The sequence below is a fragment of the Punica granatum genome, chromosome 8 (assembly GCF_007655135.1).
Source record: "Punica granatum isolate Tunisia-2019 chromosome 8, ASM765513v2, whole genome shotgun sequence".
NCBI classification, from domain to species: domain Eukaryota; kingdom Viridiplantae; phylum Streptophyta; class Magnoliopsida; order Myrtales; family Lythraceae; genus Punica; species Punica granatum.
The window spans coordinates 19,151,605-19,175,748 of NC_045134.1; the positions used below are offsets into that span (position 1 = coordinate 19,151,605).

The window sequence follows — 24,144 nt, forward strand, 5'->3', positions numbered from 1 at the left end:
GGGATATTCATATGTTTGTATAAATGAGTTTTGACCATACTTGGACGCTACTAGGTAATAAAATGATTTTTCTCGTTAGGTCATGAGAATGATTCAGGGATTTTTCGTCAAACCAAGATTTGGAAAGGATCTAGTATTTTTTCATAAAGCTCGTCCCATATCCTTTAAATGGGAAATTACTGAAATACACCATTCATTTGTTACTTTTATCAAACACCCTCAATTAAGGGTTCACACATCAGTCATCCCCTTTATCGTTACTTCTTATGTCCTCTGCACCTCTCATTATTCCATTTGCCTCCTATGTCCTCTCCACACTCATGCATCACCCTCACCATCACCATTCTATTCCGGCCTCTCCTCGCCTGTCAAGCGCCAATCTTCTCAACACCCTATCACAACGTTACCCTTCTATTCATGTTCTTTTATTTTGGATATGAGTGCATTAATGGTAAGGACAGGTTGCTGATGCAAACCCCTTAACTTAGTGGGAAGGGTTTAAGTTTTTTCCCACAATTCTTAACGGGCTCGGAAAGAGTTTGGAGGCAGACCCTTTCTAAAGGATTTGAATTTGGGAATGATCTAATCGTCCTAAACCCTGCCTTGATACATCCCTAATGGTGCATGCCATTGCATCACATCCCCTTCAAAATGTTATTCATAATCTTGCCGTGGTAAGTTACCGGTAAGAATCTTATAAATAATTTTTTTAAAAAAATGTATAGCACTTTACTCTCGATTATTAACTCATTCATTTGTTTTCAGTTCAGGGAAACTCATGAGGTTAGTATAATGAAATAGAAACCTTAATGGCTAATAGTACGTCCCACCAAATATCGAATATAGAATCTCTTGATTACTCAATTATCATGGGGACACATTCATTTGTTTGTCACAATTTTATTAGTACTTTCTCACGGTGTATCGAGAGATAAGACTTGAATAAAATTTTTCATTCTCACATTTTCACTATTGCATAGTAAAATTTGAAGTTTCTTTTGCTTTTGGTGAATCAATTCGAAATTCCACAACATGTCAATTTCCTGGCCAAAATAAATGATCCATGTTTATTGAAAGAAGTTCCAAAAATCTATGGAGTCCATATTTGCTGGAACTCTGTATCATAACCTGCCACAGAGAATAACAACTTAATTACCACTATATGAGTGTGTGTATATATCTGATCATCCAATGGAATAAAATAAAACTAACAAAGTGTTCGTTAAATAGTAAACAACTCTAATCTCCGTAAGGAGAATAACACAATTTTGAACACTTGAAAACGCACTTATTGAAAGAGTGAATAATCTTTAATATTCGCCTTCTTAGAATTGCAAGAAAGATGTCTCCCATAATGTTTGCCTACCGAAAGAAAAAAGAAAAAAAAAAGTGGGGCCTTCCCTAACTCACGGGTGTTTTTATTCCAGGATTCATGCATGATGCCCTTGTCTTTGTCTCTCGGTTTTTTTTTTGGGTGTTATTTTTGGTTCCTTTAAAAAAAAACCAAAAATTTAATGCAAAGAGCAACCTAATCTTTTGGCTTCAATTATTTCCCGCTCGTGCAAATGATGTAATATTTGATAGCCATGCCTACGTGAATAATGTGATGGGCTGCAAGATGTTCGGTTTCAGTGTGAAAGATTGAGACTGGTCGAGCAATAGGACAAGCATAAATATGTCTGTATGATCGATATGAATAGCGACTTCTCAAGCATTAAGAAGCAGACTTATGGAATAGAAATGAGACTTCATCGTGCAATTTCTGTGCCTTCGAAAGCAGCTGTCACTCTCACTGGGATTTCAATCGAATTTAATCGGTTGAGGGAATGAATACAAAGTGATACGGATATCATATAAGCCGTGATCGATATTGGCATATTATAGACATGAATCTGACTCTCAGAGTCGGTCAAATGCAAGTATAATTATTGGGTGCGAATACCTAATATATGACTCAGAATCCATATATAATAAAATAGTGGAACCAAAAAATAAGTTTAACGAAATTGTATCATGTGTCATCCCATGATTGACAAGGTGGTGCCATGTGTCAAACTCTTAGCTCTCTATTTACCCAAATTTCACTAATTTTACCCTCTTTAATACATTAGTAATGAATGCACAAGTAAATAAATTGATTTATATGGTAATATATTCATATCGATTCAATTTACTAAAATTATTTCCATTTTCTAATTCTCAATTTAACAAGTACAATTATGTTTACTAGAATATTGAGGAACTTTTAAAATTCCTATACCAATATTAAATACACTTTTAAAAAAAAAGATAATACAAGTGAATCTATCTAAGAGTTCGTACAATTTAGTAATAGATATTTCTTTTGGAATTCGATTAATTAAAAGTATTTTCTTTTTCAATTTTCAATTCTACAAATGCTTTATTATATTCTTGAAACTTTAATAGAGTTTTTCGGTTTAAAAAGGATATGACAATATTTTTCTAAAACTATTTCACATAAGTAATCACTTACATAATTAACTTATAAGTTGGTTTGGAATATTCAAAAACTATTACAAGTTCTATGTTAATATTAAATATACTTAGAAATTAAAGATGATGCTAAAAGAATTTATTTATTTAAAAGTTCATAATATGAATGGGATAGATTTAGTCTTTCTTTTTATTAAATTTACTTTTAAATTTATTAAATTTCTATGAGTAATTTATTATTGTATAAAGGATATAAATTTACATTTAAGTTTAAACATTCTCGGGCTTAATTAATTACTTTAATTTTGATTAAAGTAATTTTTCATGTGATTTACTAATCTTATTTTCTAATATTTAAATTAATGCTTTTTAAGTAAATAATACAGTCTTTTATGTAAATAAAGTATTTAATAGAGCAAACCTAATACGATGAATTTAACATTCTTTGTTCATCGTTATTTTGACGATTATCAAAGAATTAATTCCACAATTATAAATTAATCAATATTTTTAAAGACTATGTATAATAAATTATACAAACTTCTACTACGAATAATACTTTTGTGCAATACGCAGTGAAATGGTTATTTAAATGCTAGTTCTTCTCGCAAGAGCATGGAAACAAAGACAGATATAGGCTCATGTCGGACTAAAATTCCCAATTTGAGTTCTCTTGTTATCACAGTCGCCCTCAATGGTTGCTCAAACCAAACCATCATTTGACTCATCAGCTACCACCTAGAAGGTCTTAGACCACATTACTGATGATTGAGGTTCAGGCGTATAATTGAAGTTTGATCTGCTAAAAATTTCGGCTAGCATCGATCCGGGTCTGGCACAAAACCTGCTGAGTATACAGAAACAATTGTAGTAGCTAAGGGAGCCTACACAGCTGGGCCTCGAAATCATATGCAGGATGACTTTTCGAAGCTATCAATCATCTAATTGGGCCTGTTCAAGTTTGTCTAATGTTTTCCAATTGACAGCTGATCTCAAGCAATTAAATTCCAAATATCTCAATCAAGAGGAAAAACCCTTTATAAAGATAAAGGGTAACTCAGTCAAGAGAAAATGTCAATCAGTAACTTCCCCTTCGATGTTAGAAATTGCCACCCAATAGAACATTTTGAACAGAAGAATTAATACAGTGGGAGGCATAGTTCAACAAAAGGATTAATACGAGGAGGAAGTACAGTTCAAGAACTTGCAGGTATGGCAAAAAAAATCTCTTATAGCCCTTTTCCTTCATCTGCACGCCAACTTAGCTAAATAGAGCAGTATAAAAAATGTATCGATGCCGGATGGCTGATCGACACTAGAAATGAGGCTCACTAGACATATCCTTGCCTGCGCTACTTCGAGCTAAGAAAACAGGACAAAACTGCTACTCTTGGAAAGATACGTGGATCTCATACTGAACAATATGTCTCTTTAATTTTACCAACATAGAATGCTAGCAAACAGTCAATTTCCAAACACGTATAATGTTGTTCAAAGCATCATATTCTGCAATAATGATATCCAAATCAAAGGAGCTATCGATGATGTTCGACAAGAACAAGTATTTGAGAGAAGATTCTCTTACTGCCATCTCAAGACTAGTCTTAAAGGAAGTGCTCTCTTCCGGGCGGGGAAGACCTCAGCATTTGATTCAGTACTTCAGACGGAACATTATGCCGATTTGAGGTGCAAATTAGGTTTGCTTGTGCAAACGTGCTCCGCTTTGTGTGAGATCTATTTTAATTAACACCTATATTCCTAACGCATGCATAGCGTGGATGCCCATGTGGAATTCTCTCCCTAACATTCATTCTCAGGCGTAGCGTCGTTAGAATCGGAATTGAGTGATTCAGTGCATCCAGTCACCAAGAATTTCCAAGGACTGTACCCGGAGCATAAGTGCACGGTAAAATTTGAATTTTCTTTTGCTCTTGGTAAATAATTTTGAAATTCTGGACACCATATGTTGTTTTTCTGGCTAAAACAAAAGGTCCATATTTATTGAAATAAGTTCCGAAGATCTATGGTGTCCATGTTCTCGTTTATTGGACCAGTGAAACATTACTTACCAAAGAGAAAATTATTCCATGATGTCCCCCTTAGTTCGTCTCCGTCTCTTTGTCTAATTTTTAATTTTTTGGCTTTTCTCCAATCCCGAAAATAGCAACAATATAATATAGAGCAACCTAATCTTTTAGCTTCAATTGTTTCCCTCTCCTGCAAACGATGTAATATATGATAGCTATGTGAATAATGTGATGAGCTGCACAATGTTCAGTTTCGATGTGACTGAATGAGACTGATATGGACATCGACTTTTCAGGTATTAAGAAGAAACCTACTTATGGAATAGAAATGAGGCTTCTTCCTGTTGTGCCGAGCTTCGGATAATAGCAGCTGTAATTGGCCAGAATTTTAATCAAATTTCATCAGGCTTCAGAAGACTTACACCATCAGATTATAGACACAAATCCGACTATAGGAGTCAGGGCAAACATGGTTGTTATTCTTTGGTGCGATTATGACTCTCAGTTAAATACTGATTTATCTTCGAAGAACATGGAAATGGAAATGTGTATCAAGATCAGTATTAAAACTATGCACCACATTTAAGGAGCAGATCAGGCTAAAACCTCCAACTTCCATGTCTCCAGATATCCGGAGCAGCGATTGCAAGCGCTCAACCTCCATTTGTTCCACCTCCTATCACCTAGGCAGTCCCAGACCACAGTGCCAATCAAGGTCCGGGCGTACTATTGAAACATATATCAGCAAATTTCGATTAGGGTCGGGTGTTTCGTTCCATGATGACTATGTCAGCCGAAGACCAATTTATTCCCATCGAAAGTAACTGCAATTGATAGAAAGCCTAGTGTAGATGGGCTCAAGAAGACTTGTCGAACCTAATCAGTGATTTGATTGAGCCTATTCAAGTCTCCAAGGGGGTCAAGCTCCAATGGACCAATCGCCCCAATTCCCGATCTCAGATAAAACCATGGTGTTATGTCATCAAGGAACCTACCGCTTTATAGTGGGCAACCTCAGCCGACTATTTTAATAAGACACTATTCAAGATCAGTCGCTACCTATAGACTTGAAGCCACTGCATGCTAATCTCGTTCTGTCCGATCGGGCCCATGCATTTACTTAAGTGGTACTATTTCATCACCTCCTGGTTCTGAGAAACTTCAGTTTCCATCTTGTGTTCTTCTCGTCAATTGGGCAAAAGCATTTCGAACTTCCTTTCTCACTGCTCATCGATGGATATGCTTTCGGTTACTTTTGATCCATCCTGCTTATTATCTCCATGGAAATTCTTCTTGAACTTGTTGACCAAGAGTATTCTGCCCCAAAGACATCAATCCATCTCTGCAAAACTCCATCATAGGGGAGAAAATCATGTGGAGCCCCAACACTACATTAAGAGGAAGAAAATCGAATCGATCTGGTTCCTCATTGACGAACATCTACTGATAAGATAGCCACCTCCAGGTCTGTACTCTGTCTGTTAAGATTGGAATCAAAAGGTTTAATCGTATTACTATGAAAGGGTACAATATGGAGGCCATAGTGCCTATACAAGAAAGGACATGGGTAAACTACGGGATTCTATTTCTAAACTACCTGAATATATATGGAAACATAATATACATAATTTTACAATCCCCAATATCTCGTAATACTCCTCCTCAAGTTGGAGTATGAGGATCTCGGATGCCCAACTTGGTAAGGAGAAAGCGGAAGCGATCACAACCTAGTGCCTTCGTAAAGATGTCTGCAAGCTGAAGACCATAGACACATGAGCTGTAGTTACTACACTTGACCCGATATGTTCACTAACGAAATGGCAGTCGATCTCGATGTGCTTCGTGCGTTCATGAAAAATAGGATACACTGCAATGTATAAGGTAGCCTGATCATCGCAAAATAACCAAGAGGTCCAAGTCGAATGAATGCCAAGGATAGCTAACAAGCTTCATATCCATAATAGCTCGCCAACTGCGGCTGTCATAGCACGATACTCTACCTCTGTGGAGAAGTGAGAAACTGTACTCCGCTTCTTTGTTTTCCAAGATATAGGACTACACCCTAACATAATGAAATATCCTATAAATGTACGCCTGGTCAAGGGATAGTTAGCCCAGTCAGAATCACAGTAAGCTTCAAGCTCTAAGGAATTATGCAGCAAAAATAAGCCTCGTCCCAGAGACTGTTTCAAATAACGTAATACCCTCATAACTGCATCCCGATGCCCCTGATGAGGCTCTTGCATGAACTGAGCAAGTACATGCAAAGAATAACTAAGCTTCGTTCTTGTGATAGTGAGGTAGATAAGTCTTCCGATGTCGTATGTATTGAGCCGAATCAGATAATGGAGCGCTAGTGCTGGTAGACAGACGATGATGTTGCTCCATGGGGAATGGTGAGGGTCGAGACCCAAGCATCCCACCCTTTGTTAATATGTCCAGCGCATAATTACGCTGACTGAGAAAAAGACTAGAATCCATGTGTGTAACCTTAATGCCCTGAAAGTACTTCAAAGGACCTAAGTCCTTAATGCGGAAGCACCGATCAAGATATCGCTTGAAGGAGGCACAATGAGATGATTTTCGGCGATGATCAAGTCATCAACATACACCAAGACTGCAATGAATGCGTTGCCCCTCTTATAAGTGAAAAGGGAATGATCAGCACCTGATTGGCTGAACCCATAGTGTCTCAATGCATCCACAAACTTCGTAAACCAGTTCCTCGATAATCGGCAGACTTGCCCATCCTTTTAGAGGAAGAAAAGGTGAAAGCTAATTATATACTTCTTCGTTCATATCTCCATGTAAAAACGCATCGTTGATATCCATCTGATGCATCTCCCATCCCCGAGCTAGGGCTACTGTCAATAAACATTACACAATTACCAATTTAGCCACTGGTGCAAATGTTTCATGATAATCAACACCTTCCACCTGAGTGAAACCCTTAGCTATAAGATGAGCCTTGTATCGCTCAATGCTCCGATCCGCTCATCTCTTCACCTTGAACACCCATTTACAACCAATTGACCGTTTTCCAGGAGGAAGTTGCTCAATAGTCCAGGTGCCATTGGACTCGAGTGCACGAATTTATTCTGCCATAACATCTCTGCAATGAGAATAATGAACCGCTTCTCAATAAGATTGAGGTTCCCTATCTAAGTCAATGGCAGCTAAAAATGCCTTATGGCGTTTACTAAGCTCGAAATAAGTGAGATAATTTTCAATGGATTGTACCTATGGAGTCACTGGAGATGGGCATGTTAGGAGGGAGGTCGAACATCGAGCGGCATGTATCTTGACGACGAAATCTTTGAACTTACATGGTAGATTCGTCTCTCTCTGAACGCCGCAAATTGGGCTCCATAGAAGTTTGATGGATGGATGACTCAGTGGATTGCCCATCAAAATTGATAATAGATAATTGGGCAGTGGGCGTCGGATCGGGTGGCGGATCAGGCTGCTAGTCTTTTGACCCGCCCGCTGTAACCAGGTGGACTTCTTCAATTCTGCGGGCTGGAGCTGGACTGGGCTGGGCTTGTGGTGGTGACCCATCAGCTGTTATCTCCCCCGACCAAAACTGATGCTGTGCTTGTCGGAAGCCCGACTTCCCTTGACTTATTTCTCCAGGCAATAAAATTGTATCCAAAGAAATGGGGACTCGCTCCCTTCGACAAATCCATTCCAGTGTTACCCGATTCAGCGAAAGGAAACTCATTTTCGCAAAATCGCACATCTCGCAACACGAAAAATTCATGAGATTGAAGGTCATGTAACCGCCATCCCTTCTTGCAATGCGAATAACCCACAAATATGCATCGTTGTGACCGTGCTGCAAATTTATCCCTATGCCGATTCCGTTGATGTGCATAACACCGGGAGCCAAAAACACACAAATTCGTGTAATTAGGTGTGTTGCCAAACAGTACCTCATGGGGAATTTTATTTCCCAATATTGTTATTGGAGTAATATTGATTAGATTAACTGCAGTGGACATGTATTCTCCCTAGAATTTGATGGGATGAGACGCTTGAAACGTGAGGGCTCTGGCAACTTCGAGGATATGTTTGTGTTTCCTCTTGACCGATCATTCTATTGTGAGGTGTCCACACAGGAGGTTTGTGTACGATCCCGTTCTCGGAAAAATGTCCTTGCAACTTGCTCGACAAAAAACTTTGTTCCACTGTCACTACGAATCACTTTAATGCTTCGATTGAATTTATCCCGGATGAGATTGCAGAAATTAATCAGGAAGAGTTTGCCTCGGATTTTTCTTTCAGCAGATACAACTGTACTCCTCTACTAAAATCATCCACGATCGTCAGAAAATAATGAGAGCCATAATGACACTTAATATGGTGGAGGTCCCTAAAGATCAGAGTGTATTAAATCAAAAGGAAGCTCTGTTTTATTGAGACTTAAAGCAAATTCTGAACGTGTCTGTTTAGCTCTTATGCATACATCGCACTTTTCATTATTTGAACGATGAGAAATACCATGAAAATTAATCTTCCGAGATGGGTGACCAAGTCTTCGATGCCAGATGTTTGTCCTAGTAGAAACTGCACCACATACAGCTGAAGGAGACGTCACACGACTCAGATAGTAGAACCCTCCCTTCCCGAATCTCACCCATTCCAAGTGTCCTCCTCAAGGTTCGGTCGTAAATCACACAAAAATCTGAGCAAAAAATCACTTGGCAATTCATCTCCTCCGATAATTGTGCTATAGAAATTAATTGCAATTAAAAGATGACACAAACAAAACATTAGATAATGTCAATAAATCTGTAATCTTCACTGTTCCGGCTTTGGTAGCCTGAACTCTCCCTCCATTCGGTATGTAGACCGGAAAATTCTCAATGGGCAATGGATTTGAAAACCAATCGAGACATCGAGTCATGTGCCTCGACGCTCCTGTATCCAATATCCACTCATTATATAATTTCACAAATTTTGATGCGTTACCAATAAGTCTCTTGGATCAGTATTGCCCTCGATCATATTCAGGAAATTCTGGAAAGTAGTGTGGAAAAGGGTCTATTTGCCCGATTCTGCTAGAGGCTGCTCCCTGGACTGCATGTGCCCGGGCTGGGCCTCCACGGCCCGCTCCATACTGCCGTTTCCCTTTGTCGCGGCATGCTCCACCATTGGACTTATTGATGGCCCTGCGAATACCTTTGCCTGAATATCCTCTGCCACAGTATTGAAAATCCAAGCGATAATTGTCAAATTGCAGACCCCCCACCTTTCTCTAAGTGGGTCCTCCTCCTCCGACTTTACCTATGTCCCCGTGATAAAAGGCAGCTTGCTCTTTGCTCTGAGAGCGGTTAACATGGCCCAGGACCATGTGTGATAGTTGTCTCCCTTCCGATTGCAACTGATCAATAATGCTACCGCTCCATCCGCGGTCCCGAGTTGATAAACGGGCGGCAGCTCCCCTTCCTTCCCACTATTCTGTTCTAACTCAGAGCGTTTATTCGGCTCCTTCTCCAAATCACCAGTATTAGACATCTTGTCTTTTGATTATCTCACCACTCAACTTACGTGGATGGAATCAGTCTCAGAGCATCGGCGCCCTGATACCATGTTAAGATTGGAATCAAAAGGGTTAATCGTAATACTCTGAAAGACTACAATATATAGGCAACAATGCCTGTTGTACAAGAAAGGAAAAGAGTAAACTACAGAATTCTATTCCTAACCTACCTGGACATATATGGAAACATAATATACATAATTGTACAATACTCAATATCCTGCAATACTGTCCGTTTTTCGAATTCCTGTAAAGATCTCCGTCAACATCAATAAAACAACTCGGTGTCAACCAAACAACTCGGTGTTTCCGGCGAGACTGACAAATACAGCAGGAAAGCTACGCTCATATTGCCGAGGAAAGACCTCTAAAAGCCTCAGTTTCCATCGAACAGGGGACGTAAACAGGCACTAATCTCTCCTCTATGGTGCCATCTGGTTGAATCTCGAAGTTGTAAAACTATCCAAAGCTTAATCGAAAAATTAAGAAATAGATCATAAGTTTCACCCAAACATGATTGATGTGAACATGGGAAAAGAATGATAGATCATAAGTTTCACCCAAAGAAAGTATCTGAAACCTCACAGACATTGATCAGACATTTATTGAAATTCACTCGAATTTATACAAATGATACAATCCCGGCTTGGAACCGAAACTATTGAGAAAGTAAGCACAGAGCGTCTCTCATTGTGAAAAAAATTGAACTGATGAAAGTAAAGGATCAATACTCAAGAAGTTATAGCTCAACAACCTGCCATGTCACATTCGAGAGCATCAGTTCGCAGCAAAGCAGCAAGGCTGTAATACCGAAGGAGCTTCTCAGAGATCTACATTAAATCAAGACCAAGAAAATACATCACATGATGAAATGATATTTCTATCTGTCTAGGAACATCAAACTATACCGAGCCTCGGAACGTTCTTCGGGTACAAAATCAGGAGCTACTGGTAGAATCTGCAACTCAGCAACCTATAAGGACACAGAGATCATCAAAGCAATCAAAAACTACATGCAAAGAATAGTATGCTGACATAAATTTAAAGAGTAAGTTAGAAACAACGAATCCAGAGCCAAAACCGTCTCCCTTCTATCCTCTGCTGTCCATCAGACGGTACTACGATCATCCTAACCTGAGCAGCAATGGCCTAATTACTTATAGCCCGTCCCTCCTCCCACATGTGAACTCAGCTGACCCGAAAAGCCCCAACAAAGTACCAGTGCTCGGAGGCTGATCAAGACAAAAATGAGCCTCCTTACCTATATCCTCGGGCCCGTTACTTCAGGCTCGAGCCCAAGTAACCTAATCGATCAGCTAATACATCGACATCCTCATCTTCTTCATCCTCCTCATCCAACCTCTCGCACAGGAGTTCTTCCCAGAACCCCTCGTCAAGTTCCTTGTCCAAGTTCTCAGCCTCCCCTAGGCCTCCTTCCCCTTCTAGATTCCCCTTGGCTCCGCCTTGCTTAGCCCTCCTGAGGCCCTGCATCTCCAAAGCAAGGGCCTCGAGCTCGGAGACCTCCGCTCCATGTTTCCTGAGCTCAATAGGCTCAGCCTTCACCGAGCCCATAGAAGCCACTGCCGCAGCCGCAGCTTCGGCCACTCCTTGGCTCGATGAGGGCCCATGATCGATCGGTCGCCTGCGCTTCTTCGTGATGGCCTCTTCCAGCTCCTTCCTCTTCTCCTTCTGCTGGAGCAACTGGTTCAAGAATGTAGGACTCCTCATTGCCCGGGCCAAGAACGCCATCATCTGCTTCTGCTTCTTCTCGGTCCCTCGGAGCCTTTCCTCCATAGACTGAAGGAACAACACTGTGTTCTGCTGCTGCTGCCTCAGCTTCACCAGCTCCATCATTAAGACCTGCTTGTCACGCCTCAATCGATCGGCCTCCCCGTCTGTACCAAACCGCCCGACCCCGACACAGAGTCCAACAGCTTGCTGAGTTGAGGAGTTGGGGGGCGGCTTTCTCCTCTTAATTGTCTTGACAAGGTGCCTGTGCCCTCGAAGGAAGCCCTCATTCGCGAACTCCCACTGGTCGGGATCGATCTTCCGGAAGCCCTGCAAGGATTCAGATTCATCATTGGCATCTTTCAGTACCTCTGAGTCTGAATCAGTTTACAGGAAGTGTTCATCCACATGTACGTACACACATACACAATATATACACATACATAAATATATGTACACAAACAATGTGCTATTTCACAAAAAAATTAATAATAATATAAACAATGCGGCAAACCGCAAGAATATCACACCATTCGTACAAAATAGTTTGAAAAATTAACACATTGGTACAAAAAACTATAAAAATATAACAATTTTGTAAATACGTTTTCATTTCGTTTGAATGTTGGACAAACAGTCAATGTTAACCCGGCGCCGTTAACTTTTGCCACGTGGAGCGTTCCACTTGTCACATTCGTGACGTGCTGCCACTCGGTAATGATATTTGTATGTGATGTGGTATGAGGACACGTGGCATATTGATTGGCTTGTTATACCACCCGGGCCATGCTCTCCATGAGACAACAATGCAACGACACAGAACCTTCGAGAACAACATCAGTGGAAGCTTCTTCCGCTAGCCATACCGAACAGAACCGAACCGAGATATTTTTAATTTAATATCATTATCGACGGATATTTAATATGCCGACTCCAAGACCATTTTCGGCCGGTGGTTCCGGAATTCTCTAGAACCTACGTCTCGATTTTGTACCATTTTCAAGCAGCGTAGAGGACATCATACTACCAAATGATCATGAAATCGATGATCATAAGGAAAGAGAATCTTGGATTCGATTCGATTCGATCAATTGCTGAATGAAAGCAAAGAATGAAATTACTAAAAATAGAAAGAAAAGAAGCAGGAAGGAGTTGAAATTGAGTCGCTTGTACTTACGTAAGTGTTGAGCTGCCGGACGAAGCTGGAGAAGTTATTGTGCTTGAAATATCTGGGGAGGAGATGGGCGGCGAACTCGTTCGGGTCCCACACCACGAAGCTGCTGCCCGTCGCACTCCACGATACTACGTGGTCCGTGCTGGGGTCGTCGACGATGTCATACGTCTTGGTAAGGAACGGCGGCGGCCCCACCTCGTGCAGGCCCTCCATCGGCTCCGGCATCATCGGCGGCCTGTCTCCTCCGCCACCTCCCCCGCCACTGCCGCCCGGGTCAGAGGACCTGGAGCTCGGACCTCCTCCGTGGTACTCTTGTTTCACCGGGCTCAAAAGATTCATCGAGCCCGAATACCCAAACGTGTAAACCGGTAATGGGAACGGCCGGAGAGTCCCCGCAGAGTGAGAAACAGAGCAGAGTTCTCTGTTCACTGAAGCGGAAGCGAAAATTGGGGGGGGGGGATCAGATCATCAGATACAGGGGAGAGCTTTTCATTCCAGTCAAAGGGTAGTCAGAAAAGAATTCAAAAAGATTGATTCCGATTAGTTTTAAGGATTGGGTTCGTTTGTTTGTTCGGAATTGGGATCGGTTTGGTTGTCGGAAAGTTGGGGCGCTGTTGGCCGGTGGAGAATTGAAAGGTTCTGTTTAAATAGCGGGGGGAAAGAGGAAGAAACAGAGGATGGGTTTGAGGATGATTTAGAAGGAGAGGTGAGGAAAGTTCTAGACTACTTGGGGATGAGCTCCTGCTTCTGCTTATTTATATATAATAATTGAGAATTATTATTTTATTTTTAATTTTGGAAACTTCCTAAATAAAATGGAAAAAAATGGCAGGGGGAGTGGGAAGAGAGAGAGTGGTCCTGAAGAGGGAAGGTTCTGGAACTTGCAGAGGTAAGATTGGTATATTTGATGAGGTGGCGACACGTGGCAGGTGACGTGAAGGCCTTGTACGGTAATCGTTTCGGGGCTTCTAATTTGCTGTTGGGTTGGTCCCACTTGGATGGGATTCGGGAATTCCTTTTCTTTATATTTTTTTGGTAAGATTTGGGAATTCGTTGGTGCCCGTGCCCCAAAATTTTTTTAAAAAAAACATATTAGGAAAAACAAAAGAAATTCTCCTATATTTCTATCTTTTATTATTTCTTTATTTTCATCAGGGATAAAAAGGAAAAGAATTCTAATAAAAATATAATATACAAATATCTCCTCTCGTATTTCCATGAGTATTATAAATTATAGAGCGAAACTCATGCTACGCATCGATAATAATAAAATAAATATTTATTTTTTTGGAATATACTTTTTTTTATTCTATCATTTTGAGTTTTTTTATTTTTCTTTAAAAGTTAATTAATTAAATTAGTTATATACGTGATTCCTTTAGAATTCATAAACTTTTTAAAATAGAGTGAAGGGTCTTCTTAATAATTTTTTCTGGCCACGGGCTCTCTTCATAATTCATTTAACACTTTTATTATAGTACAAGATGCTCGAAAATAATTTTGAGAACCAGATATTTTATTCAGATTATTTTCAGCAAAAAAAGATTGTTAAAATAGTTATAAGGCCTATCGTTTACTACACTCAGATTTTATTATATCATCTTTGTTTAATGAATTAAAAATGATTTTTATATGGAGTCATAAATTCTTTTATCAGTTTTAACTTTTTTTTCACAATTATAACATGAAATCTTGAATAATCTTTCCTCGTAAAATCTTGTCAAATAATTATTCATAAATATGAACTATTAATGTTCAATTGCCCTCGCTGATGAAATTTTCTTGCTCAGTCCCTGTTTTCTAGCTATTATATTGTAATATTATCATATTCAGGTTTATCAAATAATTATAGAAAAATTTCCCCTCTTCTTTGTAAAATTTCATTCCTTGATAAATTTTTTATTAATAATGAGTTCTAAATTTGAGTTGGAGCGTTGATAACCTTTTCTCTTGTAATCATAATTTAGTTTCCTATTTCTTAACATGAATTTCAGTCATTAATTATAACAAGAAGTGTCCCGCGTTACAAACGGCTTCTTGCGTATTTTTCTTTTTTTAAAAATTTTAAATTGTTTGCAAAAAGATAATAATTTTGATGTGTATTAATTATTTCATACAAAATAGTGGAAGATTTATTAATATTATTATTGAATGATAAAAATAATAAAAATAATAAATAAAATAAAGTATGAGAGAAATGGGGGCAATAAGGAACGTGAATGAGAGGAAGGGGAGAGAGAAAGAGGCAGGCCGAGAGAGAGAGTAAGAGTAGGATAGTTGGTCTTGGTCGTTAAAAAAGATTCGAAAAAGTACTCTTTAACTTCCTATGATATAATGGCCTTCAATTAATTTAAATTATTTTTCTGAAGGTATATTGGAAGAGGGAAAATTATCCCAACTACTTTCCTTCTCTAACTCTTATTAAGATACTATATGGATTCTCTCTTTTATTTCAATATTCTAATGAATTTCGGTTGAACAAAGCGATCCTGATGACATTAAAAGAAAAATGCCTTTGTAACTATTAATAAAAAATTTAGACAAAACATAAAGAGATAATGTAGCTGTACGATATAAATCAGCACACCATGCAAGAAGTCTAAAATTTTACAAATAATTAAGATTTCGTTGTTTAATTCCATTGCTATATATTGAAATTATGTGTTACATCGAGCATTACATAAATTACGATTTCGATATAATTGTCGAGAAAATATCAGTCCCCCGACACTGTGGGGTCACTGTGCCCTAGTATTAATTAACAAAAGATAAATTGCAGTGATTTTTCTTTTTCATACAATAGGAACTGTCCTCGGGGTCGGACGAGTGTGTGTAAATTAGTGATCCATATTAATATGTCGAAATCATTCGTTCAAAATTAGTATGGAAAAGGAAAATTGGAAGAGAATAGCTCGTGGCTAGATCATTCACAAAAGAAACTAGAACCACATATTTCTGAGGCTGAGACAATCCTTGTCGGCCCCTCAAGAAGCAGTCCGAACCATCTCGACCCAGATTCTTGTCCTTGGCTGAGCACTTGTGGCCGCTCAAGGGACCAGCCATTGCCGAAGCTACATCTTGCTTCAGATAGCCCTCGCATGGGCTGCCCAATAACTTCATTCTAGGGAAATATATATATGTGTGTGTGTGAGATCAAAAAAATACTTAGGGCACACAAAATAATCAAATATGGTATAAACCCTAGCGTTGTGCGGATATATTAGAATATTTATGAAAGTTGATAATTTTCGAAAAAATGCTTAATTTTCATAAACCACTTGAAACTCCATCTCCTTCTAACCTCGCCCAAAACCTTCAGGCTCACGGCTCAAGGACCCTCATGTTCCTTGAGCTCTTTGACTATCGAGGTCTTCCTCATCTCTCATTCTTTGCATCCAAAAACCTAGTTTCGTACCAATGAGGGATTGGACCCGCTGGTAAGCTGACAACAAGCAGTAGGTCAAGTCCAAGGTTCAATTCTCTCGGGGGTCGCCATCTGAGGTTTAATGGTGGCCCCCAGGCCGTACAATATACCTCCCGGTGGACTAGTCGGTTGTTACGACGTCAGACACCATCGACAGAAAAAAAAAAAAAAAAAAAAAAAAAAAAAAAAAAAACCTAGTTTCGCAATCCTCTATTAATAGTGATATCTAAGTGGAGAAATATGCGATATTTATAGAATATTTAGTACATCGAACTTGAATGATGTTGTATATCAAGAAATTCTTTTCAATAATTGAGAAAATAATTTATTTTTCAAAAAATTCTTTAATTGTATATCACTCCATGCAAATGACATAGACAAATGTCCAAAATTCATTGAATATAATACGTATAAATACAATAAAAGTTCATTTAATTGAATTTGAAAGGTCAATTTTACGTGGAGGTATAGACCAATGTACGAGTCTCCTATTTATGAATTAAATTATCCGAGTACTTCAAAAGTCGACAAATTACAAGCTGTGAACTTTAAAATAGTAAAATCATGGAACTTCTTCGTAAGTAAGCCACGACTTTTATATATATATATATATATTTGTTATTTCATAAATATATAAATATTATGTTTACAAGAGAGATTCTTGAATTGATTTAGTATCATATAATAGAAATTCTAATAATTAATAAAAAGTTATAAATAATTCTCCTACAAGAACACACTTAAAATCTATTGATTATGAGGTGAAATCTTCCTCAACCTTGTAAATATTTCTATGCTTGAAACTTTGGCTCTCAACAAGTGTTAATTTTTACCCAAAAAAGAAATTTTTGACTGTTAGCCTGATAAACTTTTGTTTTGTAATTATATTTTGTCTACTTATTTTCTCATCATGAATTTCAATCACAAATTATATTTGAATTGTGATATATTTCATAAATTTTCTATAATACTGTTTTGGTACTGTAACAAGTTCTAACCTATCATATGGTTTTCTATTTATTAAATATATTAAACAGATTCTTTCTTATATTCAATATCTGAACGAACATCGGCTCAATAAATCGACCTAATAAAATTATCAAAGAGTAAAAGGTTATAGAGAAAGGGGAAAGTTTCTCTACAATTATTTAATAAATGTGAAAGTGAATTATTAACAGTGGAATAGTTTGATCGAGTATAAGGGTAAAAAAGCATAAGCACAAGACTTTAAGATGGAAGAATTTTCAATTTCTTGAAGATTTCATGTTATAATTGTGATAAAAATTAAAATAGTAAAAGAATTTATGGCATGATATATCATGACAAAGATTACTTCATATAAAAATATATTTTAGTTCATTATATATAGATATAGGTATATATATAAATCATAAAATCTGAATATGATCAATGATAACCTTTATAACTTAATATCAATTTATAGGAAAGAAAGTGGCTTAAAATCAATTGTTATTTATAAGTCAAAATACTATTACTTTGGTATATTCTTTTCATTAATTTCTTTTGTTGGCAGGTAGCATGGGTGTGTTCAATTTCAAAGGGAGAGATAATATTTAAAGAAATAATTAAAAATATAGAAAAAGTATGAAAGACAATGATTATAAATATGTATAGATATTGGAGCTATGCACGATATGTATGAGCGGATTTATCTACTCCATAGGCTTGCATTGTGGTCATATAGTTGAGGTGATAATCGGATAAAATTTAAGGGCGTGTTTGTTTTATAAACAATATTCAACTCAACTCCACTTATCTTCAATTCATTATCACAATCATCACTTTTTTATTTTTAAATATTTTTAACCATTCAATTCAATTTTTAATATTAAATTCTCTCAATTATTCATTACATTTTCACAATTCAACAATACAATCATTACTTAATCATTATTTTCTTTAATTATTTATTACTTTTTCACACTTTTTCTCATAATTTAACAATACAATCATTACAAATCAATTAAAATCAAAACTCACTCAACTCAATTCTCAATTAAATGCACTCTAAGCATTCTTGCTGTGTCTAAAAACAAAATATGTATAAAAAAATCTGAAAAAAGAAAAATGAGGCCAGGGTCTCTGACTTTTGAACCCCCTATTCGCTCTAACATGTATATGGACTTGTTTTGATTTCTTTATATAAGTATAAATAAATTTATATCTAAATTTAAATAAAATATGTCACATTTCTTATAAATCCTTTTCTAAATTCATAAGATCCCTTTTTAGCAAAAAAAAAATGGATGCATAATTTCTTGATCCGTATTTCTAATTTCGGAGATATCTGACGTGCCGCATCGATAAAGTAACGCTTCAGAGCTTTGAGACACCAGTGTACGAGGAGAATGGATAAGAATTGTTAGGGATGTAATTAATTAATTAAAGCCGGAAAAAGGCTTGAGGGTGTCGATGTAATTTTACCATTACAAAAGCAGAGGAGTGCGACAAGTGGCCCTCCTCGAAAGTCGTGCATGGCAATATTAAATTCCCTGGGCCACGTCACCCCCGTCCTTCCCCCAAGCAAATCGCACTTATTAGCATCCAATAATTAGATGCAAGATTATACAATCCATTCTTTAATCATCACCAAAATCATATTATAAGTCCACTTATCCAACTTTCGCGGTCGTGATTTGCAATTTCGCGGAACATCCCGCATTTGATAATGCCGGTGACGTGATTTTTTAAAAGATGATTTTTCGGTATTGTTCTGGAAGATGCTAGAACTCAACAGTACGATAATATTTATAATCGATCATTATTCTGGAAGATGCTAGAACTCAACATATCGATAATATAAATTAATCGATCACTACCAATTGGACAAGTCATATCACATTGTGAAATATCTATAAGATATTATAAATATATAGCTCTTTATATACATAGTTAATGGTTACATGACTGACATGTTATTGATGCACACTCCGTATTTGCCCATCTTACAAATATTTATATTAAAATGCAAAATTTCCGAAAGGTTAATTAAAATGATAAAAATCTTATATATTTAAAACTGCTGTTTACATCTGACAGCTGTTAGTGGTCAGATTTCCTTTTTTTATTTTTTTCCTATTGACTTCCAGTCCATGAAAGGTAATAGAATGGGATGCTAAAGACAAATAATTTTTCTTTCTCCTTTTCTTTTTATACAAATAATTTAATCATCACTTAGTTCTTCCTTTCATTATTCTATTTTTAATAAGCTGATACATTCTTCCTTCCTTGATGCAGGACATTTTACGTACTCTTAGAAAATTAGAAGGGATTATGTTTTCTGTAAATACAATCTTGTCACGTATAATCTACGAAATATAAATATTGATATAGCATGTAGTACAATGAATTTGTCATTTTTGTCTAATGATTAAATAAAATTAATTCCACAATATTGATATGCAAAAATTGCGTCCATCATCAATATTATTTTTTTTCATGTTATAAATAATATATTTATAATAAATTATCATCTAAATTTTTTTGGTGTGTATCCGGTATTCAGAGGTCTAATGAGTCTCAACTAATTTAATTCGAGCTAAGTTGGTCTACTAAAAGGTAAAGCTCTCCCAAATCAATAATTTTCTTCATTTACATTATAATTATTATTTAAATTAAACTCTTACATTTTCATATTCTGAAAAGAAAATCCATAATATTGTGAATCGCCATACCTCTATAAGTTACAGTACTTTACTAAGAGGAAGACCCATACTTTCGGCTGAAAATTTATAAATTTATTAATTATAGTAAAGTATGTTTCTAAAATTAATTTTGTTTATGTCTTGACCGCATCATATATAATGAGTTTAACCTATCATATGAAGTATGGCGTACGACAAATACGATATATGGTATGTTGGCTAAAGATAAAGTACTAAAAATTCTACAATATATAGATACGGTTATAATATTTTCCAATAAAAACTATCCCAAGTATTTAAATTCAAAAAGGCACATGAATTGTTTTTGATAAGACACATGAAATTTTCAAAGAATGCTAACATCAGTTACATTAGAAATATAATTTAATCTATATATAAAGTTATATCCCACCTATTTTAATAGGTGAAATTGTAAATGTTTAAGTCATTAGTATGTTATATAGCAATTGAATTGCATTAATTATTATTTTAATTAAAGAAACTATATAAAAAATAGAAAAAAAATCATAATCACTTATTGTTATTTTATAAGCAATTTCTATTTAGTTTTTTTTTATGAATAAAATAGGCTGGGAGGGGGAGACCAGCATAGCAACCCCCCTTTGGAGACCAGAGGGGTTTCACTGCCGTCATAGAATGTTCTATTCGCCCTAATGGATAAAAGGCTCGGTGAAACATAACCCACCTAGGTCATCGTGACCCTACCAAAGAGCACAGTGGACCAGAACAGCTTTCATAAGGTAGATGATAAGGGTCTACTAACGCAAGCACTTTCGTGTTTAAGTTGAGTTTCGACCCATTAACCTTCCCTTTGGAAAACGAAATCCGTTACCAGCTGAGCTACCACCTTGATGGTTATTTTGTTAGTATATATATACATATAGTTTTATATCACCCTATTAAGTAGGGGTGGGATCTTAATTGTCTTATAAATTAATTGAATAACATTAATTATAATTGTATTTAAGGAAAACATATTTGAGAGAAACAAAAGAATTCTAATCAATTATTGTTATTTTATATGCAATTGTTATTGTGTTACTAAATAAATATACATAATTTTAAAGACATTAAGAATTATTAAATTTTACTTAATTAATTTTAATAATCATTATTTGCCTTATAAAAGTGAAATTCAATAATAGTCATTTTATAAAAAATTATTCAAATTTACAAAACTTAGGCTTCGTTTGATAGTGTAGTGACGGTTAGATTAGTGCTTATTTTATTGAGTTTTAAATAGAAGCAGTGTTCGGTGAGTTTTTTCAAAACCATAGTTTGGCTAAATTTTATAGTTGGAAACATGATTTTCTCTAACGGGTTGATACGAGATATTAAAAACTACTTATATTTATTCTCTATTATGAGCATTAATTCTAATTTTAGTATTTTCAAATTGTATTTTCCAAACGCTTTTACTTATTTAAAATAAGCACTTTTTTTAGCAATTATACTTGAGCTGTTTTGTTTCAACAACGTTCTCAAACCAACCCTTAATATCTAAAATGTAAGTGAAAAAAAGCAATCACAAATACTTAATACTAAACTTTTATAGTCTATAATTATTAATATTTTCATTGAGAATAAACTAGATATAATTTCTTTTTGGATTTGATAATCATTTTCTTATAAATTGAATTCATAATTGAGATCATGTATATAAATATTTTACATTAATTATTTACTTATGAGCTCTTTCATTACTATTATCGTATTAAAAAGTTTATATAGTATAAGAACAATTATTCTATTTTCTATATATGAATATAAACTATAAATCAATATTAATAATTGTCTTAATATTTCATATTTCATATTAAATTTTCTTTAAAAAAATTCATACAATGCACGGGTTAAATATTCAATTTGATAAATGATCTTTCTTTCTTTACATATCTACTCTTCAGTACAATTTAAAGGTTCACTGTTAATAGATATCAAAATTTTAATTATAGTGTATTTATATATTGTTGACAGATCGATCACCGTGCTTTAGAAAATGATCTATTCATTGAATAATTGTGAAATTTACAAACACTTAATAAAATTAATTTAAATTTTTTCATTCTAATTATTGATTGAGTGATCCGTTCGATCCGCAGCAAGGAGCGGAAGTTGTGTGCCTAGCTGTAATGAATTTATCATGAATAGTTAATAAAATCATTATCAATCGTTCTTAGGCATTATTTGAGGGGTAAAATCTCTTAATTAAGTTGGCATACCAAAAATCATCAATATTTTTGATATTTTTTACATGCACGGCTCTCTTCGGTTTTCATAATTATAATTTAATTGTGAAAACGAATAAATGCACGTGCCACCAAAATGACATAATTGTGAAAAGATTAGGAGAGAGATTTTCTTTTCGGGCAGGGGGAGTAAGAGAGATTCCACCTCTTGCTCCTTAGAAGGAAACAGACCTATCTATATGCCATCACTTTTTCCTTAACAAGATCTATATCCTCCGATGTGATCCCTCAAGTTTTGGATCTTCCAAATTGATCATTCGGGTGCCGAAGAGTTTGGTCGCAGGTCGTAAAAATCCCATACTCTTCATCGTCTCTACATTGAAATGTGGATATCTTGAGCGGAATTAATCAATCAATTATAACATATAAAAAAGCACCATGCACCATGTACCATTTCTTTTTTAAAATTTAGCTTGTAGTTACTTGTCCTTTTGGTTATCCGAAAAAATTTATCATTAATGAAATTATAATCATTCAAATCCTATACCAAAAATGGAAAAAAAAATCGGGACTCATTAATATACATTAAGATTTTCACATAAAATAAAAAGAATTATTAATTGATGAATAAATATTAAGAACTTTCACAAAAATAGAATTATAATCATTCTTAATTATTATATTGAATTCCTAATTTATCTCCGATATGGATTCCTCATCTCCGATCCTCTACTGCTCGCCAACCGTGCCATCTCTGACCAGTTTTCCAAGATCCGACGCCAACACCACAGCAGAGGCCTACCCTACGTATTGGACAGAGATTTTTATGACGGCAGAAAAAGTGGATAAACTTGGGTGCGTGACACCATTCAATGGGGACGGCTTCTTTGTTTGGCTATAAAATTTAATTTTAACTCTACTTTACTTATCTTCAATTCAACAATATAATTATTACTTTTATATTTTTTTTAAATTTTTTAATCATTTAATCAATTTTTAATACTAATTTTTCACAACTATTTATTATTATTTTTTTTTCATAATTTAACAATGTAATCTTTACTTTTTCTCAATTATTTATTAATTTTTCACACTTTTTCTCATAATTCAATAATAGTATCATTACAATTCAATTAAATAAATAAATAAATATATATATATATATAGTTGAATAGAGTTGAATCCCAAACAAGCATGCACTTATTGGAACTATGGTTTTATTTTATTTTTTTTCTAATTGGTCAGGGGCACTTTTATCATGGAAAATCATACAGTTCTTAGCAAAAAAAGGATTAAGTTATTTTAGTAAATACATACGACCAACTCCCATCTCAGTGAAGCGTAAACTCATCACCCAAGCAAAGAAATTCGATACAAAACACAAGCTTTCAATTTTTCATCGCTTCTGCAAAATACTCAGAAGCCGATGTTAATATTCTTTCCCATGTTAATGCTTCGGTCATGGTGGAAAGTACAATTACAACAAATTTTATAAATGTGAGGCCACGATAAATGTCAAGGACGTGATATTAATCTCGAAGTCATGCAAAGACCCATCGGTCCGGGTAAACTGGGATGGGGCTCACTACACCGGGGTCCGAATAAGTGGGAGTACAAGTAGATTGTTAATGGGTCTTACTCGAACCCGCCAATTCCTCTTGGCATGGCCTGCAATAGGATTGAACATTAGAACGACAGTAGAGAATCCGAGATGAGGAATTGGGATTAGGTTTCGATGTTGATTTGGCCGATCAGTAGTTGGATTGGGGTTTTCTTTGTATATATATATATATATAGTAAATTAACTATTAGGTTCCTGAGTTATTGAATTCACATCACTTGGGTCATTGAGTTATTTTCTTCATCACTTGGATCCCTAAGTTAAGGATTCTACATCAGATAAGTCCTTGATAATATCAT

At 35.8% G+C, this 24,144-nt stretch overlaps 1 protein-coding gene across 8 annotated transcripts; it reads right to left on the reverse strand.

The window, feature by feature from the left end:
* Positions 1-9,194: 9,194 nt before the first annotated feature.
* On the reverse strand, positions 9,195-13,664 carry LOC116188425 (heat stress transcription factor A-2c-like). 8 transcript variants are annotated; one of them, XR_004152255.1, is made up of 6 exons: positions 12,929-13,664; positions 11,285-12,081; positions 10,932-10,996; positions 10,778-10,853; positions 9,733-10,063; positions 9,195-9,652 (listed from the first exon to the last, which is right to left on the reverse strand). XR_004152255.1 is itself a non-coding variant. In XM_031517777.1 (3 exons), exons 1-2 carry the CDS (start codon positions 13,262-13,264, stop codon positions 11,302-11,304), a joined length of 1,116 nt encoding a protein of 371 aa, XP_031373637.1. In that variant the 5' UTR covers positions 13,265-13,664; the 3' UTR covers positions 10,593-10,996; positions 11,285-11,301. The 8 variants fall into 8 exon arrangements, 2 of the variants coding, with proteins under 2 accessions (XP_031373637.1, XP_031373636.1); XR_004152254.1 differs by having other exon boundaries at positions 9,195-10,063; XR_004152252.1 differs by having other exon boundaries at positions 9,195-10,063; positions 10,932-12,081.
* Between the last annotated feature and the right edge of the window lie 10,480 nt (positions 13,665-24,144).